We start from the raw sequence: 23,255 nt of genomic DNA, 5'->3' as shown, positions 1-23,255 counted from the left end.
TTAGTTCTTCATTATATCCAAATTGTCCACGTTGCCCTCCCTGGGAGTCTGGGCCACCCAATGGGCCTTTGTGCCTGCCCCTCTTTAGCCGACAATTAATTGCCAGTACATTCTTTCTTCTTCTCCTTCTTTTTTGGTGTTTGACATGAGCTCAAATTGTTGAGAAAGGTGACAACTGTGAAATGAAGACAGGGCTTGAAGACACCTTAAAAAATACATGCAAAGGCCACTAAATGACAAGAGCAGACTGCCAGGCTCTTTCAAAACATCACCACGTCTGTTGACTTTCCATTCCTTGTTCGCAGCACAAAATTGGAGGTCAAAGAATCATAGGAGTTAGAGATGGAAAAGACATTTGGGGTCAGCCAGTTCATGCCTCCGCCTCCTCCTGCCCCTGATTCCAAATCATTCCGTACATTATATTTTCTCCCCCAGCCCTTGTACAATTTTCACAGTCTTCACTCGACCCCGGCTGTCACCTTTGGGGAATGATGCTGGAGGCTCTGTCCAGTTTCTCCTCGGCAAAGAGAGATATTGCCTGTGCCCCCAATTGACATTCGTGAACTTCTTTGTTGGTGGTCTCAGCTGAGAGGCTGAAGGCTAACTGGAAGTCTCTCTGCTGCCTGGCAAGGGGGTTTTCTAGACAGAACTGAGGTGCATTTAGTGTATGATGATGTTGGGGAAGGGGAAAAGGGCCGGGGTACAGTGCAACCAGTGCAATTTGTTCCTATACTTTTCTCTAGGAAGGCTTTTGACCTGAAAGGAGGGGTGTGTGTGTGTGTGTGTGTGTGTGTGTGTGTGTGTGTGCGCGCGCATGCGCGCACACATACATGAGGAATGGGGCATTGGGGAGGTGGACAGAGACAAGGAAGTTACCTTGAATAGGAGTTTGATAAGAACCCTAACTTGGATATTGGTGGGTTAAACAAACAAAAAATGCTAGTCCTGTGAAGTAGTAGATGATTGTTTTAAGAAGTGCATGTTAGGGGGACTTCCCTGGTGGCCCAGTGGTTACAAATCCGCCTGCCAATGCAGGGGACACGGGTTCAAGCCCTGGTCCGGGAAGATCGCACATGCCGCTAAGCCCGTGCGCCACAACTACTGAGCCTGTGTTCTAGAGCCCACAAGCCACAACTACTGAGCCTGCATGCCATAACTACTGAAGCCCTCGTGCCTAAACCAGTCGTGCCTAAACCAGTGCTCCTCAACAAGAGGAGCCACTGAAATGAGAAGCCCAAGCACCGCAACAAAGAGTAGCCCCCACTCGCTGCAACTAGAGAAAGCCTGCGCGCAGCAGCGAAGACCCAACGCAGCCAAAAAAAAAAAAAAAAGTCCGCATGCTGCAACTAAGGTCCGGTGCAGCCAAAATAAATAAATAAAATAAATAAATATTAAAAAAAAAAAGTGCATGTTAGGGAAGAAATAGGTATTAGAAGTTTCAGCTTAGAGTCAAGTTGAGGAGAACAGAAAGGCTGGAGGCAAGTATTTTGGTCTAGGGGACACTGTTGCTTTTGGGGTCTCCCCTTTAAGAAAGTAGAAAAAGAGCTGTCTTATGTTCACTGGCTACATGGTTTGGCAAGGGGAATGGTCATTTTTCGAGGCAGCTTTGGAAGGTTACCCCCAGCTCCCCTTGTTCCAGCAGCTGTTGGGAGCAGTCCGAAGGGGGTATTATATTTCTTCTGGTAACTCTGCCAAGAATGAGAGGAAATCCACAACCTGTGGGCTTTTGGGGGGGATGGGGATGGGGTGGCAGGTGATGGGACAGGGAAATTAAATTGTTTTACAGTAAATATGTTGAGATACTTTTCCTGGAAAGCTGTTTCACTGAAAGGAATGATATTTCCCCTGCTCACTAGCTCTGTAACTGGTTCTTTCTCTGTGGAGAAAGGGAAATAGTCCTCTTCCAGTACTTCTTTTTCTTTCTTCCCTGTAGATCCAGCTTTGATCTCCTATGTTTCTTAGAATTTCCTTTAGAAATTCCACACTGAAAAGGTGAGTCAAGATTCAGATCCAGGTGGTGTGTGTGATTAAAAGGGGCCTCCCTCCAGAAGTGAGTTACTAAAGGGGAACCTCTCATTCATCCCTTATCTTCGCTGCGGTTTGACTTTATCATAATTGCCTAGAAACTGGAGATTTCTGGAGAAACTGGAGTAAAAACTTTCTGGGTGGCGTCTGGTTCATGTTCTCTCCATCTCTTCATCCAGGCTGGAAGGGCATCAGGGGTTTTTGAAGCCTGGCCACTTGGGCTGAGAACCTGTTTTGGTGATTAATATGAAACACAGTTGCAAGATTAAAAACAATAAAAAACAACCCTGAGAAGCAGAGCAGTATAATTATTCCTCACATTTCAGATGGAGAGCCCAGGGAAAAGTCATTTTGAAGGTATGAGAACAAAATCCACTTCTGAGTCTGTGGTAGTGCCTGATTCATGACTCAGAAGATAGCCTGTTCGCAAAAAACAGTGGCATCTTTCTTGCTGTTGTTTATTCTCAGAAAGTGCTACCTCAGCCTTTCTGAAAGCTGTATTGTGGGATTCTTGAAAAACTGATTCTGTGATTAAATGAGTGTGGGAAATGCTGTGTTCCACATCCCCTCTCTTGGGGATTCACAATGCCCATTGGTAAATTAAAGGCTCAGAGAAGTCCTGTGCTAGAGAGACCTGTTTAATTTTGTTTCAGTATTGTCCAAAATGTTTTGACCATAAAATTCTTTTTTCTCCTGCTTAATATCTCTTAACCTCTTGCAGAATACACACACTGGTCAAGTGCCCTGCAAATGTAGAACTTGACCAATAGCAGGAGGAAATGAATGTGAACACGGCCCTAAATCCTAAGCTCACATAAAGAATCAGGGTTATGGCCAGTGCTTCAGAAACTGCTTTGGACAGCTTTGACATGTGGGTGACACATTAAGATACTTCATCTGCTCAGATTCCTTCCCTTGAACCTCTCTAGCATAAGAATTTGGAGGGCTTGGTTGAATTTCTGAAGATGTGGTATACTGTACATTTTTAGGAAGGGCCTTTGGAGCTTAAAGGTAGTGTGTCTAGGCTCCTGAAAATCTATAGGTATTGTTGAAAGTGTGACTTTCCAAAGGGGGAACTGTATTTCTGATAGATACCTAAGCAGTATCTATCAGAATACCTATTATGCTAGGACCACGGTTCTTACCTTTGTGTCTAAGACATATTTTTGTATGATGTTAAAACTTTTGATAGTACATTAAAGGATTAAAAGATGAATGTCTTTTTTTTAAAAAAAGCAGGTTTCAGAAAGTTGAAAAACCTGTCCATTTACTTGTTCACTGTTTGGTATGTTACTGTTTGAGTAGAACTGTTTACTGCCCTGACCTTGTTCTCTTATATCTTTTGAGGTAAAGTTTATATATGTTCCTTTGAACACGCAATCTTTCTCTTTTTCTCAGCCAGTTGTGTCATGAGCCATCTTGTGGCTCCGTGGTTTGTCTAACAGATATCTTCATAAAAATGTAGATCTTTGGTTGAATGAAAATAAAGTTTATAAATCATTAAAAATTTTATGGCACACTTATTCAGGGTTCCTGGTATATCACTGCTCTGCAGCATACTGGTTGAGATACACTTTTAGAAGTACTAAGAGTTTTAAGACTCAATCCTGTGGAATTTATGACTGTATTGGACAAACAAGACATACAGCTGTGAAAAGCTAACAGTGCCTCAGTTTATGGTAGGTTCAGTCTAAGGGTTCACATGAGAGAGAGAAGAATGTTTGGAGGAGTCAGGGAAGTAGAGGCTTAAACTGGATTTTGAAGAAAAATGGGTGAATTTGACTAGTGCCCAAAGGGGGAAGCATGCATTTGTCAGGGACAAAGGTAGGCTGGTTCTGGCAATATAGGAGAAGGTATGGGGATAGGAATGAAAGTAAAAGAGAGATGGCTTCACTGGAGTTCAGTTGCAGAGTGTGGAGCCATGGGAGGTGAGGTTGAATTGAGTAAAGGGAGCTGACATTTGGAGGCCTTTCAAGGGAGATGTGGGTCTGCTCCATGCTCTCCTTGCCTTTGGTCCTGTCCTCATGATCGGCATGTTCCCTGTAATCTCACTTCTCCTTGGATGTTGAGGCTGTTCCCTATTCCCTGGCCAGAAGGATAGGCAGTTTAACACAATATATGATTTTTCGCTGATTTATTTTGAACCTTAATTATAGACCTCTGCTTCTGAGGCCATTGGAGGATTTAGTCTAACGTATAAATGAAGAGTTAGAAGCTTCTTGTCTTGGGCTGTTTAAATACTTGTACATACATTAGAGCCAAATTCTTAGTATTGGTAGCAGAGCTGGTGGGCACAGCCAGTATGGTGGGAAATCTGCTTTCTGGTGAGCAAGAAGATCAAAGAAATCGAGACAGTGTTGAGTTAAAACTCCAAGCCCCCAAGCATCATTTTACATAGCCCTGTCTCCCGTTCTTAGCCCACTTCCCCTTGAGATGGCCTTGTTCTACACTTGTGGACAGACACCCTCCTTTACTGAATAGGCAGCAGGAAGTTATGCTTATGGAAATCATGTCAGTCACACAGGTAGGCAACATTGGCAGTATCAAGGGGAATCAAACTTCAAGATGGGGCAAAGAGGGAAATTGATTTGTGATCCAGGAGGTTTCTGATCTCAGAGACTGTGCAGGTAAATGCCTCTCTAATATACTCACACTTCCCCTCCTTCATCCCCCAGCCATTTTTCTTCAAATTCGGTTTATTTATTTGCTTTTGGTTTGGGGTGTGAGTGAGGAGAGGTGAAATGAAAGGGGACTCTAGATAACTTCCTAGATTAATTTCTGCCCCTCTGGACTCACTGTTGCCAAGATTTTAAGGGGCCTGATAGCTTACTGTGGGTGCATGTTGTGTTGTTTTTGTTTAAAATAGGTCATGCACCCAGGAATGCAGTCAAACTATAATGGTGACTAAGTGCCGGAAAGCTGAGAGGGAGGGGGGCCAAGTGGAAAAATGAGCCTGAGGCAAGAGAAAGAGGGCTGGGAAAATGGAAGTTCCACCAGGCCCACAGGCCAGGTTAGAGATTCCTCCATGCATTAATAGCTGTGCCAGAGGTTTATTTACAGGGCACTAATCATTTTGGGGGGGAGCACCCCCACCTTATACCAGTAACTTGAAGAAACGGCCAAGCTGAGAGCATTTCAAGGATGGGAGCAAGAGTCCTTATTGAATTCCCAGGGGCACCTGCTCCTGTCTTCTCAGGCACTTTGGACTTGTTCTGCCGACTCCCTTTGACTAGGTTGTGACAGATCCCTACAGGGAGGGAGGGATACCTGTCTTCAGAGAGAGGAGTTTTTTTATTCCTTGTGATTTTTCAAGTGTTGAAGCCAATAAGAATATAGATATGATTTGGCCACCGGCTAGGGAAACTAACCATCAGAAAGAACTGAACAAACAAAAGGGATTAAAAAAAAAAAAAAAAAGCTGAGTTTTTAAGCTGCTTTTAACAAAGTGTAACTGTTTCTCAAGTGAAAGCCAAATGGAATGTTTTTAAAAAGTTGAAATTTGATTTGAAAGACCAGAGCCAAGTATTTTGGTTATGGTGTTGGTTGTGGGAGAGGATGCCTGCACCTGCTGCTTGGTAGCAGCATCTAAAGTTCAACTTTGAAAGTTTCTTGCTTCTGTGATCAGGCCCTCAGGGCAGTGCTTTGACCCTTAGTAAAGTGTCACCAAATGGCAGTTAAGTGACCAGGGAGATGAGAGAAGTATTGTCCTTATCCCAATTCAGGAAATATACTGATTCTTTCTCCCTTGTTTCCTTCCTGCTATGATCCAGAATATTCAATTTTTGGTTTCACCTCCACCTACTAACTTAGACCTAACTCAAGAGGAGAGGTTAACTATGAACAATCTCCTCTTTTATATCTGGGAGGGACATGTAGATAAGATTTGATAGTGGGTCTAATCTTTTTCACTAAGAGTTCAATTCTTTTGGTCCATCCTGTTGACTGCCTTTTATGATCCGAGGTTTTCTAACCATCTAGTAGTGTAGGTCACTCTCTAGAAATGTGAAACTGGGGACCACATTCACCCAGTGGAATAATTCAATAATATATTTTAGCTTTAACATGTGTGTACCCAAATCCTAATCACTCAGCCTGAAAGAGGGCTAATATTTGACATTAGAAGAACAATTTCCAAGAGTTATAATTAAATTAGTTAGAAGAAAAAGAAATGATTATTAGATTAGCTTTAGTGATGTCACTATTCATCGATATAAACTACTACTATATTTATATTTATGTAAAAATAATTAACCTTTTTCAAGTGATTTATAACTTATCCTGTATTTTGTTTTAGTTGTCATTTTAAAACACCATAATTGTGTGAAATACTATCCTTATTTCATAGGTGCGGATATGGACAATTAGAGAAGCTAGGTAACCAGGGTTATATCATTAGTAAGAGGCGGAACTGGGGCCCAGATCCCAGTTTCCTATGTCTGCATTCTGTGCTTTTCTCACAACTTCATTTAATGTTATTTAAATGAAAGTAAATTAAAAGGTTAAAGGTGAATGAAAAGACCAAAGTATCAGCAATTATGTGATACATATTTTAAAAAATACTTCCTAAACTCCATCTGTTTACCTCTTCTGAGCTATTTATGGAGACATAATTTTACGTAGTATCGCCTCACCTTTACCTTTATAAATTTGACTTTGTTTTAAAATTACCACTACTTGTTACAGTAATTTCCAAAATGTTTTGCAGTGCTCACATTTGTCGTTTCTAATAGCAATATGTTCCATTGTGTTAGTATACCGTTTTCCCCCACAGACAGATATTTGGGCTATTTCTAGATTTCGGCTCTAATATACAGCTGCAACTATAAATATCTTTGTAAAAAAATATTTTTCTTTTGAATTATTTCTTTGTGATATAGTGTTGGGAATGCTGAGTCAGAAGCTATCATTTAACTTCTTTTCTTGACAGAATGCCTTTCCGAAAGGCTATACCAGAGTGTTACTAGCAATATATAAACAAACCCAAATCCTTTTATCAAACCAAAGCTAGTATGTGGTTCTTCCACTTAATAGATGTGAGGTGATACTTTATATTAATTGTTTTAATGTGCATGTTTGTAAACTATTACTGTTTCGGGATGTTTCCCCAGTGTTTATCATGGGAACTCTGTGTGACTGTTCTGTTTTTTTTTTTTTAAATAAATTTATTTATTTATTTTTGGCTGAGTTGGGTCTTTGTTGCTGCTCGCGTGCTTTCTCTAGTTGCGGCTCTTCGTTGTGGTGCCCGGGCTTCTCATGGCGGTGGCTTCTCTTGTGGCGGAGCACAGGCTCTAGCTGTGCAGGCTTCAGTACTTATGGCTTGCGGGCTCTAGAGCGCAGGCTCATTAGTTGTGGCGCACGTGCTTAGTTGCTTCACGGCATGTGGGATCTTCCTGGACCAGGGCTCAAACCTGTGTCCCCTGCATTGGCAGGTGGATTCTTAACCACTGCGCCACCAGGGAAGCCCCTGTGTGACTGTTCTTATCTGCTATTTGATATGGATGACAGAGTGTTATCCTGATAGATTTTTATCAGTCCCCTAAAAGCTTTAGGGATAAAACTTTAGGGATAAAACCCGTAGCATTAATTCTTAATTTTCCCCTGCTCTGTTCCTTCCTTGTTAATCTCTTTTTTAATCTTTTTTTTTCTTCTATGCAGTATTTAAAATTTAAATACTTTAAAGCCTTTTAGTTAAAAAAACTATTTTAAATGTACTCTTTTATTTTGGGGGAATTTATTATACCTATTGTGATATGAAATGAAAATTTTTTGCTCTGTTGACATCCAGTTTTATCAAAAGCATTATTATTATTTTAATGAGTATTTTTATCTTTACCAAAATATTACATTGTAGAAAAATTGGGAAATACATTAAAATACAAAGAAGAAAGTTAAAACACCCAAAGTTGCCTGTCCACAGTTAACCATTTTAGAGTCTGGAAATCTTCTAGTGTTCTTTCTAGGCATGCATATTTTTCTTCCCTCCCTTCTTTCTAATAAAGCTGGAACATGTAATACAAACACAACAGCACTAATTAAGTAGTGATTTCTTTCCTTACTTTGAGATTTTACTTTGTATCTTTTAGAATCTTGAAAGCAGGACTTGCTTGCTGTCTTTTAGTAAAGGGTAGTAAAGGTGAAGATATAGTAGATACTGGAAGAAATGTTTGTTTCTCTCCTTTTCTCAGTAGACATGACAAGTTATTACCCTGTGTCCCAAGCAGTGTACCATGTATTGTCCAGTGGAGCAAGTCAAGGAGACACAGGGGAGATATGGGGGCCTGAAATGGAATGTTCAAATTCTTGCCCACAGTTTCAAAATTCCGTCCAAATGTGCACTTTCACAAGGGACTTGAGCTCTTCTCCCTACCCCCTACCACTCCAACCCACCCCAAAACTATGCCATTCACGTTGCTGCTGAGCTCCCTCATCTCTTACTGCTCCAACTTTCTTCATCCAGAAAGTACTACTGACACTTCCCCTTCAACATTTTTTGAATGAAAAATTTAAAACATATAGAAAAGTTGAATGAATTGTATAATGAACACTCATACACCCGCCACCTAGATTCTACAGTGAACATTTTACTATGTTTGCCTTATCATGCATTTAAAGTGAGTTGCAGATATCAGTATACTTCACCTCTAAACAGTTTTGCGTGCATACATATCATTGACTAGAGTATATTGGTTTATGGTTCTTTTTTTTTAAGAAAAATTTATATACAATGAAATGGTCAAATTTTAAGTTTATCATTTGATACGTTTTTGACAAATGCATACACACTTGCATGACCCAAATTCCTTCAAGATTTAGATATAAAGTGTTACCCCAGAAAGCTTCTACATATTCTTTCCCAGTCAATTCCCATCTCCACCCTGGTGGTCAACACTGTTCTGATTTTTTTCACCATTCATTAGTTATTCTTCTAATCAAACTTCACATAAATGGAATCATACAATATGAACTGTTTTGTGTAAGGTTTCTTTCATTCAGAATGTTTTTGAGATTCGCCCACATCATTGTGTGTATCAATAATTCTTTCCTTTTTATTGCTGAGTAGTATTCCATTGTATGAATATGCACCGAAGTGTGTTTATCCATTCTCCTTTTGATGGATGCCTGGGCTGTTTATAACTTTTGGCTATTATGACTAAAGTTCCTATGAATAGTCTTGAGTAAGCCTTTTGTGGACATATGCTTTCGTTTCTCTTGGGTAATTGCTAGGTCATAGAATAGGTATGTGTTTGGATTTATAATAAACTGCCAGACCTTTTCCCAGGCTGTACCACGTTCATCTCTCACAAGGATGTAGGAGAGTTCCTTATTCACACACACACACACACACACACACACACACACACACACAGGGAGGATTTCTTCATATTTTGGGGCTTGTGTATTCATTTTGATGAGCAGAAAATTTTAATTTTGATAAAATCGAATTTATTGGATTTTTCTTTTATGTTATTGCTTTCTGTGTCTTAAACTGTTGTCTACTTCCTGAGCCACAGAGATATTTTTATATTTTTTCTTCTAACAGCTTTATAGTTTTAGATTTTATGTTTAAATCTGTGATCTATTTTGAATTAATTTTTCTGTATGGTGTGAGGTAGGGATTTTTTTTTTTCCACATGGCTAACCAGTGGTCCCAGTACTCTTCGTCATCCCTTCTCTGTTAGATAGCTTTGGCATCACTATGGACACTCTAAAGGACAGGCTGTTCTCCTTGGCTTTCTTGATTATCCTAGTGTGGAGGGAGAAGAGTTATTTCTTACTTGTCTCCTAACCCGTTCACTTATATTCACATATTTTCTGGATGTTTTGAGTCCCGACTTGTAAAAAAAAGCCCAGGGAATTTTCTCTGGTTGGCAATGAGTTGTAGTGATTGGATTATCTGCTCTGTCTGGACACAGGATGGCCAGTGTACCAGTGAAGGAACGGGTGAAGGTATCTCAGAACTGGAGGTTGGGGCGCTGCCGAGAGGGGATTCTGCTGAAGTGGAAATGCAGGTAAGTAGCCTCTTGACTCTTTCAAAGCTACCTGGGACATTAAAGAATGCTGGGAAATGAAAAATCTAGTCCTAGCTGGAGTATAAATATGCCTGTCTTGGGTGATGGGGCACTGGTGATCCTTTAAATACCACAAAAGGGGCATTGGAGGGACAACTTTTTTTCACATTTAAAAAAAGATTATAAAAAATGTAATTTATTTTAACAGATCCCATATTTTTATGATTATAAGAATAATAAATGTTTATTGTAGAAATTTGAAAACAGAAGAGCTTAAAGAAGAAAATAAAACTTACCTATAATCCTACCACTCAGAGGTAACCTCTGTTAATGCACCTCATCAAAAGAAATAAATGAAGCCAATATTTCAGCTCATCTTGTTTTACAATTTAAAAAGAAAATTTTCTACTCTAGAGAGTTACACCTTCACTCTTGGCTTCCTGTAGCCCTCTCCCCTACTTTTATTAAAAAGCAAAATAGGATCTGAAGGTTTGGATATGTATGTTACAGGAGGTAGAGCTTGGAAAAAAATGGCAGGAAATTTAGATAATGACTTTGGCACTGCTAATGCCACAAATTTTATACTTCATTGATGCTGAATTATTTCATAGTTATTATTTGACTCCCTACCAAAAAAGTGCTCTTTGTTGATTGGTTGGAATGGATAGGGAACATCATGATTCCACATTCCAGTGGACCTGGACCTGTGCCGATAGGTTCAGGCAGGCTTCTTCATCTGATGACCTTTTTCTCTTGCTTATATACAATTTCTGCTGCTTTCACTGACACGGGTTACTGCAAATTATGTGGTGGTGATGATGGTAAAGCAACTACAGGGGAGAAAGATGGATTTGTATGACAAAGGGCTTTACCCTCTGCTTCCCACTTTTGCCTTTTATTACCAGAAAGAAGAGTTTATTTCTCTAACAAGGTTTTGTTCCTGACGTCTATTCGGGCTGGTTTCAAGCAATTTGGCAAATAAATACACAAAATGGTTACAAGGCTGCCCCGCGATTCTCCACTGTTCACCTGACATGAACCTGGTTTCTTGTCCTGGGCAAATGGCTGTTTACCAGATGGCTCTAAACACATGAATTCCAAACCCCTCTGTTTGCTGCCCACTTGAGTGTGCCACAAACTCGTGCAAGGGATGTTGAAGAGGAATGTGCATAATGAATGAGAGTGCAGGCATCTGCACACACTCTACACATGTTCCATATAATATTTGCACACGCTTGTAAAAACCTCATGTGCAGAAACTAGATACTACAAAGTCCAAGCTGCATTTAATGGTCCATCTTTGCAGAACTTTTCCACATTCCTATGACACTTGTATTAAGGAGTCTGGGGAAGAAACAGAGCCCAGTTTGCTCAGACAGGCTTGGCAGTGGGAGATGGTGTCTCTATAAATGGGGATGAATCATCTGTCCCTATGCTTTGCTTGGGACCTGGTAGCTCTAGGACCCCTATGTGGTGTAGGACAGGCTGCTGGGATGTACCTTGTGCAAGGGGCTTAGTCCCCACCAGAGAGCATGGTGTCTGGCAGAGTCTTCTTTCTTCTTAAGGCTCACTCTGTGCCATGGGACTGACCTGTGGTTTCTAACCTTTTTTCCTCCTGCCAGTTTGTAGAGGGAATCTTTAACTATTTGTATATTTCTTTTATCAGCTGCCTGTGAGAGCCAACTATTTCTCTGTAGTCTCTGAACTGTAGTAGACTGCTCTGGAGCTATGTTTTTCCATTGCCACACTTACCCTCTAATACAGAAATGTAGGTATCCTCTGTGAGGATCTAGGAATTTAATCAGTACATTAGCATCCTTTCCTAAATGGCTTTATTCCTTTCACTTAAAAATGGCCCTTTTGGGCTTCGCTGGTGGCGCAGTGGTTAGGAATCTGCCTGCCAATGCAGGGGACACGGGTTCAAGCCCTGGCCCAGGAAGATCCTACATGCTGCACCACAACTACTGAGCCTGAGCTCTAGAGCCTGCAAGCCACAACTACTGAGCCCACGTGCCACAACTACTGAAGCCTGCGTGCCTAGAGCCTGTGCTCTGCAACAAGAGAAGCCATGACAATGAGAAGCCCGTGCACTGCAACGAGGAGTAGCCCCCACTCACTGCAACTGGAGAAAGCCCGTGCACAGCAACGAAGACCTAACACAGCCAAAAAAAAAAAGGCCCTTTTGCTCTAGTAAGACAAGGGAATGGGGCTTCCCTGGGCTCACTCTTTTCCTTTCTCTATCACACCCTAAATGATCTATTGGGAAAGAGGTGTGTATGGAGGTCCTGGAACCTTGAAACTTATCACTTAAACTTCAGATCAGTGAGGACACAGAATGAAAAAATTACTTCATCTGGGTGGAAGCTTTCTTTTTGCCCTTCCCCACCCCTCAATCATTGCATTTTCGTTGCTCTGCCTACCCACAAGAAGTATAGGTAGCCAGTAATTCAAGCCTTAAGCATTCTCTATTTATTTATTTATTTATTTATTTATTTATTTATTTATTTATTTATTTAGGCCGCACCACGGGCAACTTGCAGGATAGTTCCCTGACCAGTGATTGAACCCAGGGCCATGGCAGTGAAAGCGCTGAGTCCTAACCACTGGACCGCCAGGGAAATCCCAAGCATTCTCCATTTAAAAGTGATATTTAATTGGTCTTTTATTCTGACTTTCTTTTAGAAAGTCCAAAGAAGATTAGGTCACCACAAAGCTCAATCACTCTAGTTTTCTAAAGGTAGCCTAAGGGTAGGTAGTTTTGAAGGAGGGGAGTGAGGTATAGACTTAACCTTGCAGGTTATTGCTAAGTTGGGGATTGGTCAGCCTCTCTGGAGTTTGAAGTTGAATTTTCATGCTATATCTTCTTTTTTTTTTTTTTGAGGAGGTTTCTTCTTTTTTTAAAAAAATAATTAATTAATTTTTGGCTTCTTTGCTGCGCGTGGGCTTTCTCTAGTTGCGGTGAGCGGGGGCTACTCTTCATTGTGGTGCGTGGGCTTCTCATTGCAGTGGCTTCTCTTGTTTCAGAGCACAGGCTTTAGGTGTGTGGGCTTCAGTAGTAGTGGCATGCGGGCTCAGTAGTTGTGGCTTGTGGGCTCTAGAGTGCAGGCTCAGTAGTTGTGGCGCACAGGCTTAGTGGCTCTGCGGCACTTGGGATCTTCCCAGACCAGGGCTCGAACCCGTGTCCCCTGCATTGGCAGGCGGATTCTTAACCACTGCCCCACCAAGGAAGTCCCTTCATGCTATATCTTGATGATCCTTAAATTTTGTTTTCCATCTCTGCAGTCAGATGCCCTGGATGCAGCTAGAGGGTGATTCTCTGTACATATCCCAGGCTAATTTCATCCTGGCCTATCAGTTCCGCCCAGATGGTGCCAGCTTGAACCGGAGGCCCCTGGGAGTCTTTGCTGGGCATGATGAGGACGTTTGCCACTTCGTGCTGGCCAACTCGCATATTATCAGTGCAGGAGGGTAAGTGCTGCAGGCTTCTCCTTCCTTCCTCCTCCTCAGTATTCTTCAGAGACCTTCTGCTTGCCTCTGACTTTTCTGTCTCAACTCCAAAGGGATGAGTAGGGAGACTAGAAGAAGGGGTAATGTTTTTTTTCCATTTAAAGCAGGTACTTCATAGGGTTAGCTGGAGAAGGAAAACAGGAAGAGCCTTTAATGAAAAGTGAAACTGGTTTTGATACGCTCATGTGGGAGATTTGTTTTGTCTCTCAGCTCTGTTCAGCCCCAAGTATACTGAAGAAGTAAAGGTATCTAGAAACTCAGCACCTTATTGGGCTGAATTGTATAAAGCTTAGCAAATTTGGAAGTCATTGGAGACTCCGGCTGTTTCTCTAGACTTGTTCTTTTCCTACAGAGAGAATAACTGGCTCTCGGGGGTTGGCTTCTTATTTCTCTTGTAGAGATGGGAAGATCGGCATTCATAAGATTCATAGCACCTTCACTGTCAAGTACTCAGCCCATGAACAGGAGGTGAACTGTGTGGATTGCAAAGGGGGCATCATTGTCAGTGGCTCCAGAGACAGGACAGCCAAGGTGAGGTGGTCTCCCCCTTACATACTGTTATTTCCTACTGTCTATAGGGAGTGGGGTGGGAGAGGGTGGATAGGACCTTGAGTCTCAGGATTGGCTGAGGGCACTGAGTTGGGGCAGTGGGGGAAACGACACAATAAAGAACTCACTTATGTGCCTCTGGCATGCAGCTTGCCATGCCAGGCTATGTCCCTGCCAGCTGGCCTGGGAAAGGAGTGGACAGTGGCTGGGAAGCTTGCCACTCACTTGAAATGTGGCGTGAACTCAAAAACAGAGGGCCTGGCCAGCTTTTCCTCCCTGAGCTGAGTTTCCTCAAGTTTGTGGGTTGAGTTCTAACCCCAATATTTTATTTTAAAATCTCCCTCCTTTTGCTCGCTCTCTGTTTGAGAAGGTTAATTTTTTACCACCTTGTTTATAAGCAATCGGGCTGATAATTAAAATGTGTTTTTACTGCTTCTCTGGAGAGTGATGTGGTCAGTAAGCAGTGGAAAGACGACTAGAGGAGGGCATTGTTTGTTGTGTCATTGCCAAGTTGCCTGGTCTAAAGTCAGACATCTGCCAAGGCCCAACAGAATGAGACTGATAAAGTAGTGTAACCCCTGCTTTATGGACTCAGCTCCTCCACGTCTGGGTCAAATAGGCTTTCACCCATGAGGCAGAGAAGAACTTTCTCCATCCCTGTGTCCAGTAGCCCTTGCCAGGACCCACACATGCCTGATCCTTTGAGACTGCTGTGGGAACTTGGCTGATAATTCAGCTGATGGTGCAGGAAGCTCGATAGGTTCTTGCTTGTGTGTTTCCCAGCATCTGGAGACTCCACAGTGCTAATAGGAGCAAAATGCTTGACCATGTCAGCAAATGGGACTCTAGGACACATAAGGAGGGGACTCAGGAGAGAGAAGTTGCAATCTTTACTAACTTTTCTGGCTCCATGTTCCCTCTAGTGATTACACCTTCATGTGAAAATGTTGCTAATTTATGTAAAAAGAAGGACTAAATATGTTCCTTTGTATTTATGGAAGTTTCTCCTCCCTTTGCTTATTTTTTCCTTACACTTTGTATTTTGTCAGAGAGACATGTGCGTCAGCACAGGGAGCCTGAGAAAAATTCAGAAATCCTTCTTCTTCTTTTTTTTTTTTAATTTAAAACAACAAATTTATTACCTCCCAGTTCTGGAGGCCAGAAATCTAAAATCAAGGCTTCTTCTTTTTAATTAGTTTTTATTGGAGTATAGTTGCTTTACAATATTGCGTTAAGTTTCTGCTATACAGCAAAGTGAATCAGCTATATGTATACACATATCCCCTCTTTTTTAGATTTCCTACCCATTTAGGTCACCACAGAGCATTGAGTAGAGTTCCCTGTGCTATATAGTAGGTTCTCATTAGTTATCTATTTTATACATAGTAGTGTATGTATGTCAATCCCAATCTCCCAATTCATCTCACCCCAGAAAATCTTTTGAACCAACATGGAAACTGTATTTCCTATCTCTTGCTTCCGAATCCCCCACCCCATACTTACTTCAGGTTTCTGATTGGTCACTGTCTCTGTACCATTCCTTGTAAAGAGACCAACCTTAACTTGCTATACTGCTCAGAAGTCAATTTGCACAGAAACCTTTTGTGCATGTGGGACCTAGATATTCTCATCTCATTCTAGCATTTTCTAGCATTTCACAGCTTCAAGCTTCCCCGTGAAGCCTTCAGTGACATCTCTTCTATCCATTTCTCTGTGGTATGACACCCAGAGCAGTATACAGCTAAACTTTATGACCACAGGTGGCAATTCAGGGCTATAGACTGCTTACAGTTGAAGATTGACAGCAATTTTATTTAGGATATTGGGTTAGTTTCATGTTTTAAGTACAATTATTTACTGGTTTAGAGTTTTTTTTTTTTTTTTTTTTTTTTTTTTTTTTTTTTTTGCGGTACGCGGGCCTCTCCCATTGCGGAGCACAGACTCAGCGGCCATGGCTCACGGGCCCAGCCGTTCTGCGGCATGTGGGATCTTCCCAGACCGGGGCACGAACCCATGTCCCCTGCATCGGCAGGCGGACTCTCAACCACTGCGCCACCAGGGAAGCCCTGGTTTAGAGTTTTTAAGCATTAAAATTGGTACTTTCTAATTCTAAAATTGTCACTGCAGTAGATCCTATTCCTTTTGAGGATTTCTTTTTAGTCAGTGACAGAATTCTCCCCCCTGGTTCTTCAACTCCAGGAAGCTAGTCAGCTGTTTTGCGATTTCCCAGTGACCTCCAGGCCAGCTCATCTTTCTGGCTTTCTGGATGCTGCTTCTGTTCCCTCCTTCTATTGTTGTCTTTGCATTTAGCCGTCTTCATCTTCCTGGACCCTGTTCACATTACCCACATTTAGTCTTTTATAACTGACTTTCCATTTCTTTTTGGTGGCATCTGTAATTCTCCAGCTGCTTGTACAGGTTTCTAATACCTGAACCTACATAAGAACTTAGTCACGTTTGTCTGTAAACATCTATAGCCTGTTTTTTGGGAGTTCCCCAAAATGGACTATGTTTTAGGAAAGAGATTTATTGGGGTGAAGGGAAACAAAACATTTTCTTTGGAAAACTTCTGAGCTAGGGACTGCCCAGAGAGCTTCCTTCCCCTGCCCCCAATCCTAGTTTCAGATTTACTGTGACTTAGCTTGGATTGCCCCTCTGGGCTTTGGTGAGGCTGGCCTCATCCTGAGATGTGATAGGATGGTAGCTTACATTCTTGCTGGGCCTGGGCCAGGTCTGATCATTCCTTCATTTTTTTCCGTTTTCTTTATTCTTTCTTTCATTCTGATAAGTGCTTACTGTATGCGAGGCTTCAAAGGGGAAGAAGATACAGCCTTTCCTTAAGGGGAGTTGAGACTGCATGCACTAGCTATGAAGCTATGAAGCTGGTTGGAAGTGGTCAGGACTATGAAGTTTAAGGCTCTAGGGAAAGGGCCAGAAAGTTTGGAGGGTGGAGAGATCACATTTGACTTGGAAGGGGAGATTTTATAAAGGAGGGAACATTTGAACTGTTGTTTTTTTTTTTCTTTTAGGTGTTTTTCAGTGCATAGGTTTGCTTTTTATGTTTTATAATAACATAGAATGTAACCAGGCCCTGTGCTAATAAGCACTTTACATTTATTCATTTCCTCATTCTATCCTTTAGGGTAATTTTTCCCCACATAATCATGGTCATAATATATCTATTTTATAAATGAATTTTTATTGGAGTATAGTTGATTTACAATGTTGTATTAGTTCCTGCTGTACAGCAAAGTGAATCAGTTATACATATACATATATCCACTCTTTTTTAGATTCTATTCCCATATAGGTCATTACAGAGTATTGAGTAGAGTTCCCTGTGCTCTACAGTAGGTTCTTATTAGTTATTTATTTTATAAAGTAGTGTGTATATGTCAATCTTAATCTCTTAATTTATCCCTCTCCTGCCTTCCCCCTTGGTAACCATAAGTTTGTTTTCTATATCTGTGACTCTATTTCTGTTTTGTAAAGAGGTTCATTTGTACCATTTTTTTAGATTCCACATACAAGAAATATCATATGATATTTGTCTTTCTCTGTCTGACTTACTTCACTCAGTATGACAATCTCTAGGTCCATCCATGTTGCTGCAAATGGCATTATTTTGTTCTTTTTTTATGGCTGAGTAATATTCCATTGTATATATGTACCACATCTTTATCAATTCCTCCGTGAACGGATATTTAGGTTGCTTCCATATCCTGGCTATTGTAAATAGTGCTAAATAGAACATTGGGGTACATGTATCTTTTAGAATTATGGTTTTCTCTGGATATATGCCCCAGGAGTGGGATTGCTGGATCATATGGTAGTTCCATTTTTAGTTTTCTAAGGAACCTCCATACTGTTCTGCATAGTGGCTGTACCAATTTACATTCCCACCAACAGTGTAGGAGGGTTCCCTTTTCTCTACACCCCTTCCAGCATTTATTGTTTGTAGATATTTTTGATGATGGTCATTCTGACCTGTGTGAGGTGATATCTCATTGTAGTTTTGATTCGTATTCATAATATATCTTATATACCCAATATACCCTGCTGTGTCTACTTTATTTTATAAGGTTTTCCATTATTATTGCAAATTACTTGTGTCATCTTTAATGGCTTCACAATGGACTTACCATAATTTAGTTACTATTTTTCCTATTGGTGGATGTTTGTATCTATTTCTTTCCTATAGTAATAAGGACCACCATTATTGATGCCTAATGTCTGCCAAATACTGTGCTTCTGTGCTGGGTGCTTTACACTTATCTTCATTTTTCCACACTGCAACCCTAAAAGATAGGCATTATTTCCCATTTTATACATGAGGAAACTGAGGCTAACAAGTTATAAAATATCCCTAACATCAGAGATAAATAAGTAGCAACTGGGGTTCAAACCCAGATTTGTCTAATCCTAAAGCCCACGTATGCTTTCTGCTATTACAGGCTGCAGGGAATATTTTTATCATTTAGGTTTTTCTTCGTTTTAGGATTATTTTCTTAGGATAGAGTCTCAGCAATAGAATTACTGAGTCGAAGGCTTTGGTTATTTTAAGGATCTTGATACATATTGCCAACTGCTTGTGTGTGTGTGTGTGGGGGGGTACGTGGGCCTCTCACTGCTGTGGCCTCTCCAGTTGCGGAGCACAGGCTCCGGACGCACAGGCCCAGCGGCCATGGCTCACGGGCCCAGCCATTCCGCGGCATGTGGGATCCTTCCGGACCGGGGCACGAACCCGTGTCCCCTGCACCAGCAGGCAGACTCTCAACCACTGCGCCACCAGGGAAGCCCGCCAACTGCTTTTTATAAGGACTGTGTGAATGCCCACTCCCACTGAGTTATATCTTCTCCAGGGTTGGGCCTGTTTTGAATTTGATCACTGAGGGTTAAGATGTGATCAGCATACTCATGTTTTGGTGGATGGTGTGCTACTACTGGTGCAGGTCAGGAGGGCCACTTTCCCCAGATCGTGCTTGGGAAATTGGCAGCATGCTTCCAGAGCCACCCCTGGAGACCAGGAACCTTGTTCTGTGGTTTTCACAGTCTAGGGATCCACGAGCCTGTTCAGTGGAGGACACTAGTGAATTCAGGCCTAGGGCTGCCCCCAGAGATTTTGTAATCAGAGTCTCTAGTCACCCACACCAAACAAGAACCTGCCTCCTAGGTAGTTTGCATCAGGGAAAAGACAAACCTCTTCCAAGCCAAGGCTGTCTGAAAGAGGTCATTAGATGCATCTAGTTGCTACCAAAGTGACCTAATCCAGAAGAATGAGCCAGAATCCTGGCATTCCAGGAAAATTGTGGTGTTTACCTTTGTTTTCTGCCCTTCCTTATTCAGGATCTTCTTGTTAAATTTATTTTCTTTTCCCGGTGTTGGGAAAAGTAACTCACACCCTTCTCCCCCTATCATAGACACACAAAATCTAAGAAACACTTTCTCCTTTTATAGAGAAGAGATATCATGTGATCCTAAGAAGTCAGGACCACCCCCACTCCATCACCTACCCCTTAAACTCAAGGAATGTTTCCTGAAAGTTCTTCCATCTAAGGTCCTGTCTGACTTTTTTGTGTTCCCCTTATAGCACTGCAGGGACCTTGAGAGGTCACTGATCCATCTGGCCTCCTCGGGATCCCTCCTTGGCTGCTGTCTGGGGACAGCCCTGTACATTTGAGGTTTCCTCTCTGTTTGGTTAGAGGCTTAGTCCCCTGTGTGTGTCATCTGGGGTAGGCTGAGGTGAGGGGGCCTTGTGCTTAATGGGAGATTTCTAAATGCACTGACCGCTGAGAGGGCTCTGTGAGTGTTGATTAGAGTTAAGCCCAGAGTGGCTGCTAATGTACATTCCTGACTGATAGGGACCAGATAATGTGCTCCAAGCAATATTTTTAACCAGTAGGAGATATGGAAGCTTAAAAGAGTTAAGCTTTTCTGCTACTTTTGGTGACACTAGGTGCTAAATTCCCTGCTGACATGAATAGCACTGGATTCTGGGCATTATCAACAAACAAACAACAACACACCACCTTCCCACTTTGAAGTCCTCTTCTTCCATTTTTCCTTCCCTTGGATCTTTCTTTTTACTCCTCTCTCTCTAATTCTAATCTAATTCTATCTCTGTCCTCTCATACTGGGCCTTGATCTTCCTCCCTCTCCCTACCTCCCCAAAGTAAAATCTTGGTGAGAGATAGGAAAAGGAAAATCCACTAACACGGGGAGGTTATTGAGAGAGGCAAGCCTCACCTGCTCATGCTTCTCAGTCAGGTCTCAGCTGAGGAACGTGGAACTTCTGATTCCCTGGTATACAATTGGCTGCTGCATAAGGGCTCTCAGGTGGACGTGAAAGGGTGGTTAGGACTGGGAGCCAGCGTCTGTTCGGGCAGTAGGCAAGGCAGAAGCAGGAGAGGTCCCTCTGCTGCTACCCCGAGCTCTGTGTGTACAGGATAGAAAGGATTCTCCATTTCCCCACCCACCCTAGGAACAGTGACTCCACCTGGTGCATTTTCCAGCCCTCATCCCGATCCCAGGCAACGCCAACGAGAGCATCTCCTCTCCTGTTTCCAGGTATGGCCTTTGGCCTCAGGCCGGCTGGGGCAGTGTTTACACACCATCCAGACTGAAGACCGAGTCTGGTCCATTGCTATCAGCCCATTGCACAGGTAAGGGAGATGTTTTGGTGTATGGTTTTATCCCATGTAATAATGCTTTTATTTTATGAGGTCAGGTGGGCGTCATCAGGAGAGGCTTGGGGCCCACGTCCAGTTGGGCCCTCGTGCAAAATCATGTATGTGGAGTAAATTTGTTGACAATTATAGCAGAAGTGCCAATTTTGATGACGGCTTTACCCTACCCTTTGGTCGGACTGGTGTTTCTCTAGTTTTGCCTGTGACTGAATGAGCCTTGCATCCTGAATTCTGCTTTCTAGGCTCTCTTGAACCCAGGCAGGGCCTTTCTCCCCACCAGCAGAGTACATAGACACCCTCTCTGCACATGCTCTGTCAGGGTGTTTAGTGTCTTCTCCCACTTCCTTCACCCCTCACTCCCCACCAAATGATCAATGGGAAAGCTGTAGGGCTACTACCCTCCAACATCGGGTTTAAGTCAGTCACTTGTTTTATGAGAGAGTTGATCCCCTCTCTTGGCTCAGCCCCCTTCAGCCTTTTTCTCCTCACCCCAAGGAGCCTGCACCCCTCCTCCTGCCCCTTCCACAACTTTCTTTCAAATTTTTTTCCTCCTAAAGAATTAGAGCCGATTAGCCACGTCATTAATTCTTCAATTTGACGGCTGATATAGCAGGACCTGAAACACATTGCTGACCTCAGAGAATGGAGACCCCGTTCCTTAGCATATTGACGATGGGAGAAGTTAATTAAAATTCCACAGAGCGGAGGTGTCGGCTAACCTATAAACCTGTCGCTGTTCAGAACAAATCATTCTAGCAATCCTAGGAAAAAGGGAAGGAAAGACCAGCAGGGAGTAGAGAGGCCTAAGTGTGTGGGAGCAGAGGGTGGAAAATGGAGCCATTGAGCTCTGGCCCCTCCTCAGTTTCTTCCTAATGCTGCCCCCTTTAAAGCCAGTTAGCCAAGCCTGGGTGTCTGTGGGCTGGATATGTGTATGGGTGGGAGGTGACAGGTAGGCTGGTGACTTCATCTTGGTGGTTACCTGAGGACTCCCGCTGGCTTCAGGAGACTGGGGTGGCCTGGGGTGAGGTCGGTGGTGGAGGGATGCTCTTAAGGCTGGAGATGGTCCATGTGCTTCCTGCACATGGAATTAGGCTAAAGACACATACAGGCTCTCCCAGCATCCCCATCTTCATATCCCTCTACTCTAGCCACCTCCTCTGGAATGTGTTAGGCTACCTGTTAACAGAATAGAGCGTGGCAGCTGTTGAAGATGATGTCAATAAAAGGTTGAGGACAATGTCTGCCTTGGTCACTGAGAAGCAGTTTAGATCACAATAAACTGACTTTGGGGCTTTTTCGGCCACAACTTGGAAGCTGGCTTTGAGGAAGGACCTAGCTTCCTAATATTACTAGCACTGCTCTATAACTACTACTGTTAACAGCAGCTAACATTTATTAGTCATATGTTCTATGCCAGACCCTCTGCTAAGTCCTTGATATGCCCCATCTTTGGTGAAAACCTAGGTCTCATGTTTTCTTAACATTCTCCTTAAATGTCTTCTTGGTGTACTTTCTTGCCCCTGGGATGACTCTTTCATTCACTGTTGGCTGGCTGTTTAGCTCCATGACCCACAGTTATTTGAGATGACCTTTTCCCCAAGTCCACAAATGGTGTCTTGGACTGTTTTTTTTTTTTTTTTTTTTTTATGCGTTACGCGGGCCTCTCACTGTTGTGGCCTCTCCCGTTGCGGAGGACAGGCTCCGGACGCGCAGGCCCAGCGGCCATGGCTCACGGGCCCAGCCGCTCCGCGGCATGCGGGACCCTCCCAGACCGGGGCACGAACCCGCGTCCCCTGCATCGGCAGGCGGACTCCCAACCACTGCGCCACCAGGGAAGCCCCTTGGACTGTTTTTAAAAAGTAGTTTGTATTTGGGATTCTGTCATTACACTAAATGACCAGAGTATATGTTGGTGTTCTCTCTGCTTCTTTTTCTCTTACCCCAAAAATATATTGGGATAGGAATCTTTTCATCTTATTAGATCCATTTCTTCTCACTGTGTCAATGAATTTGAACCTTTCAGTAAACTGATCCATTTTCCCAATCTTGGAAGACACTGCCTCCTAGCTGTAGGGTCTGTTCTGGGAAACTGGAGTTCTGCTTTGCCATCAACCAGCAGGGTGGCCTCGGGTAAGTCCTCGGAGCCGTGGTTTCCTCATCTGTTAAATATGAATACCATTTCTTTCATAGTCCTTACTAGGTTATTGTGAAGATGATCTGAAATAATGAATATGAAAATACTCTACAAAACTAAAAGGGCTAGAATCTTGTGTCAGCCAGAATCTCTCCCAGCTGGTAAAGCATTTCTTTAGCTGCTTTAGCTGCTCTCACGTCTCCACCCTTCCCTGGGGCTTCTCCTGTCCCTCCTGGAGTTACACTGCTCTTTTGCATTCTTCTTGAGGTTCGGACTCAGCAGGAATCTCTTTCCTTTCCTTTTCCCCTGTGGTTTTCCTGCCCTCCATGGCTGCCTCTGTTCCCT

The 23,255-nt window shown here is 42.6% G+C and overlaps 1 protein-coding gene across 4 annotated transcripts in view; it reads left to right on the top strand.

Moving 5' to 3' along the window:
* FBXW4 (F-box and WD repeat domain containing 4) overlaps positions 1-23,255 on the top strand; it is an 81,558-nt gene that overhangs the window by 6,479 nt on the left and 51,824 nt on the right. For 3 of the 4 annotated variants that reach the window (XM_032608679.1, XM_032608680.1, XM_032608678.1), the window contains exons 2-5: positions 9,939-10,034; positions 13,317-13,502; positions 13,940-14,072; positions 20,658-20,752. In XM_032608679.1, coding sequence (XP_032464570.1) covers positions 9,939-10,034; positions 13,317-13,502; positions 13,940-14,072; positions 20,658-20,752 — 510 coding nt within the window. The remainder of the gene's footprint in view (positions 1-9,938; positions 10,035-13,316; positions 13,503-13,939; positions 14,073-20,657; positions 20,753-23,255) is intronic. The other variant, XM_032608681.1, reaches the window with a different exon arrangement.

This window comes from Phocoena sinus, chromosome 16 (assembly GCF_008692025.1).
Source record: "Phocoena sinus isolate mPhoSin1 chromosome 16, mPhoSin1.pri, whole genome shotgun sequence".
In the NCBI taxonomy this organism is placed as follows: Eukaryota; Metazoa; Chordata; class Mammalia; order Artiodactyla; family Phocoenidae; genus Phocoena; species Phocoena sinus.
This window is presented reverse-complemented; position numbering and strand designations above follow the sequence as displayed.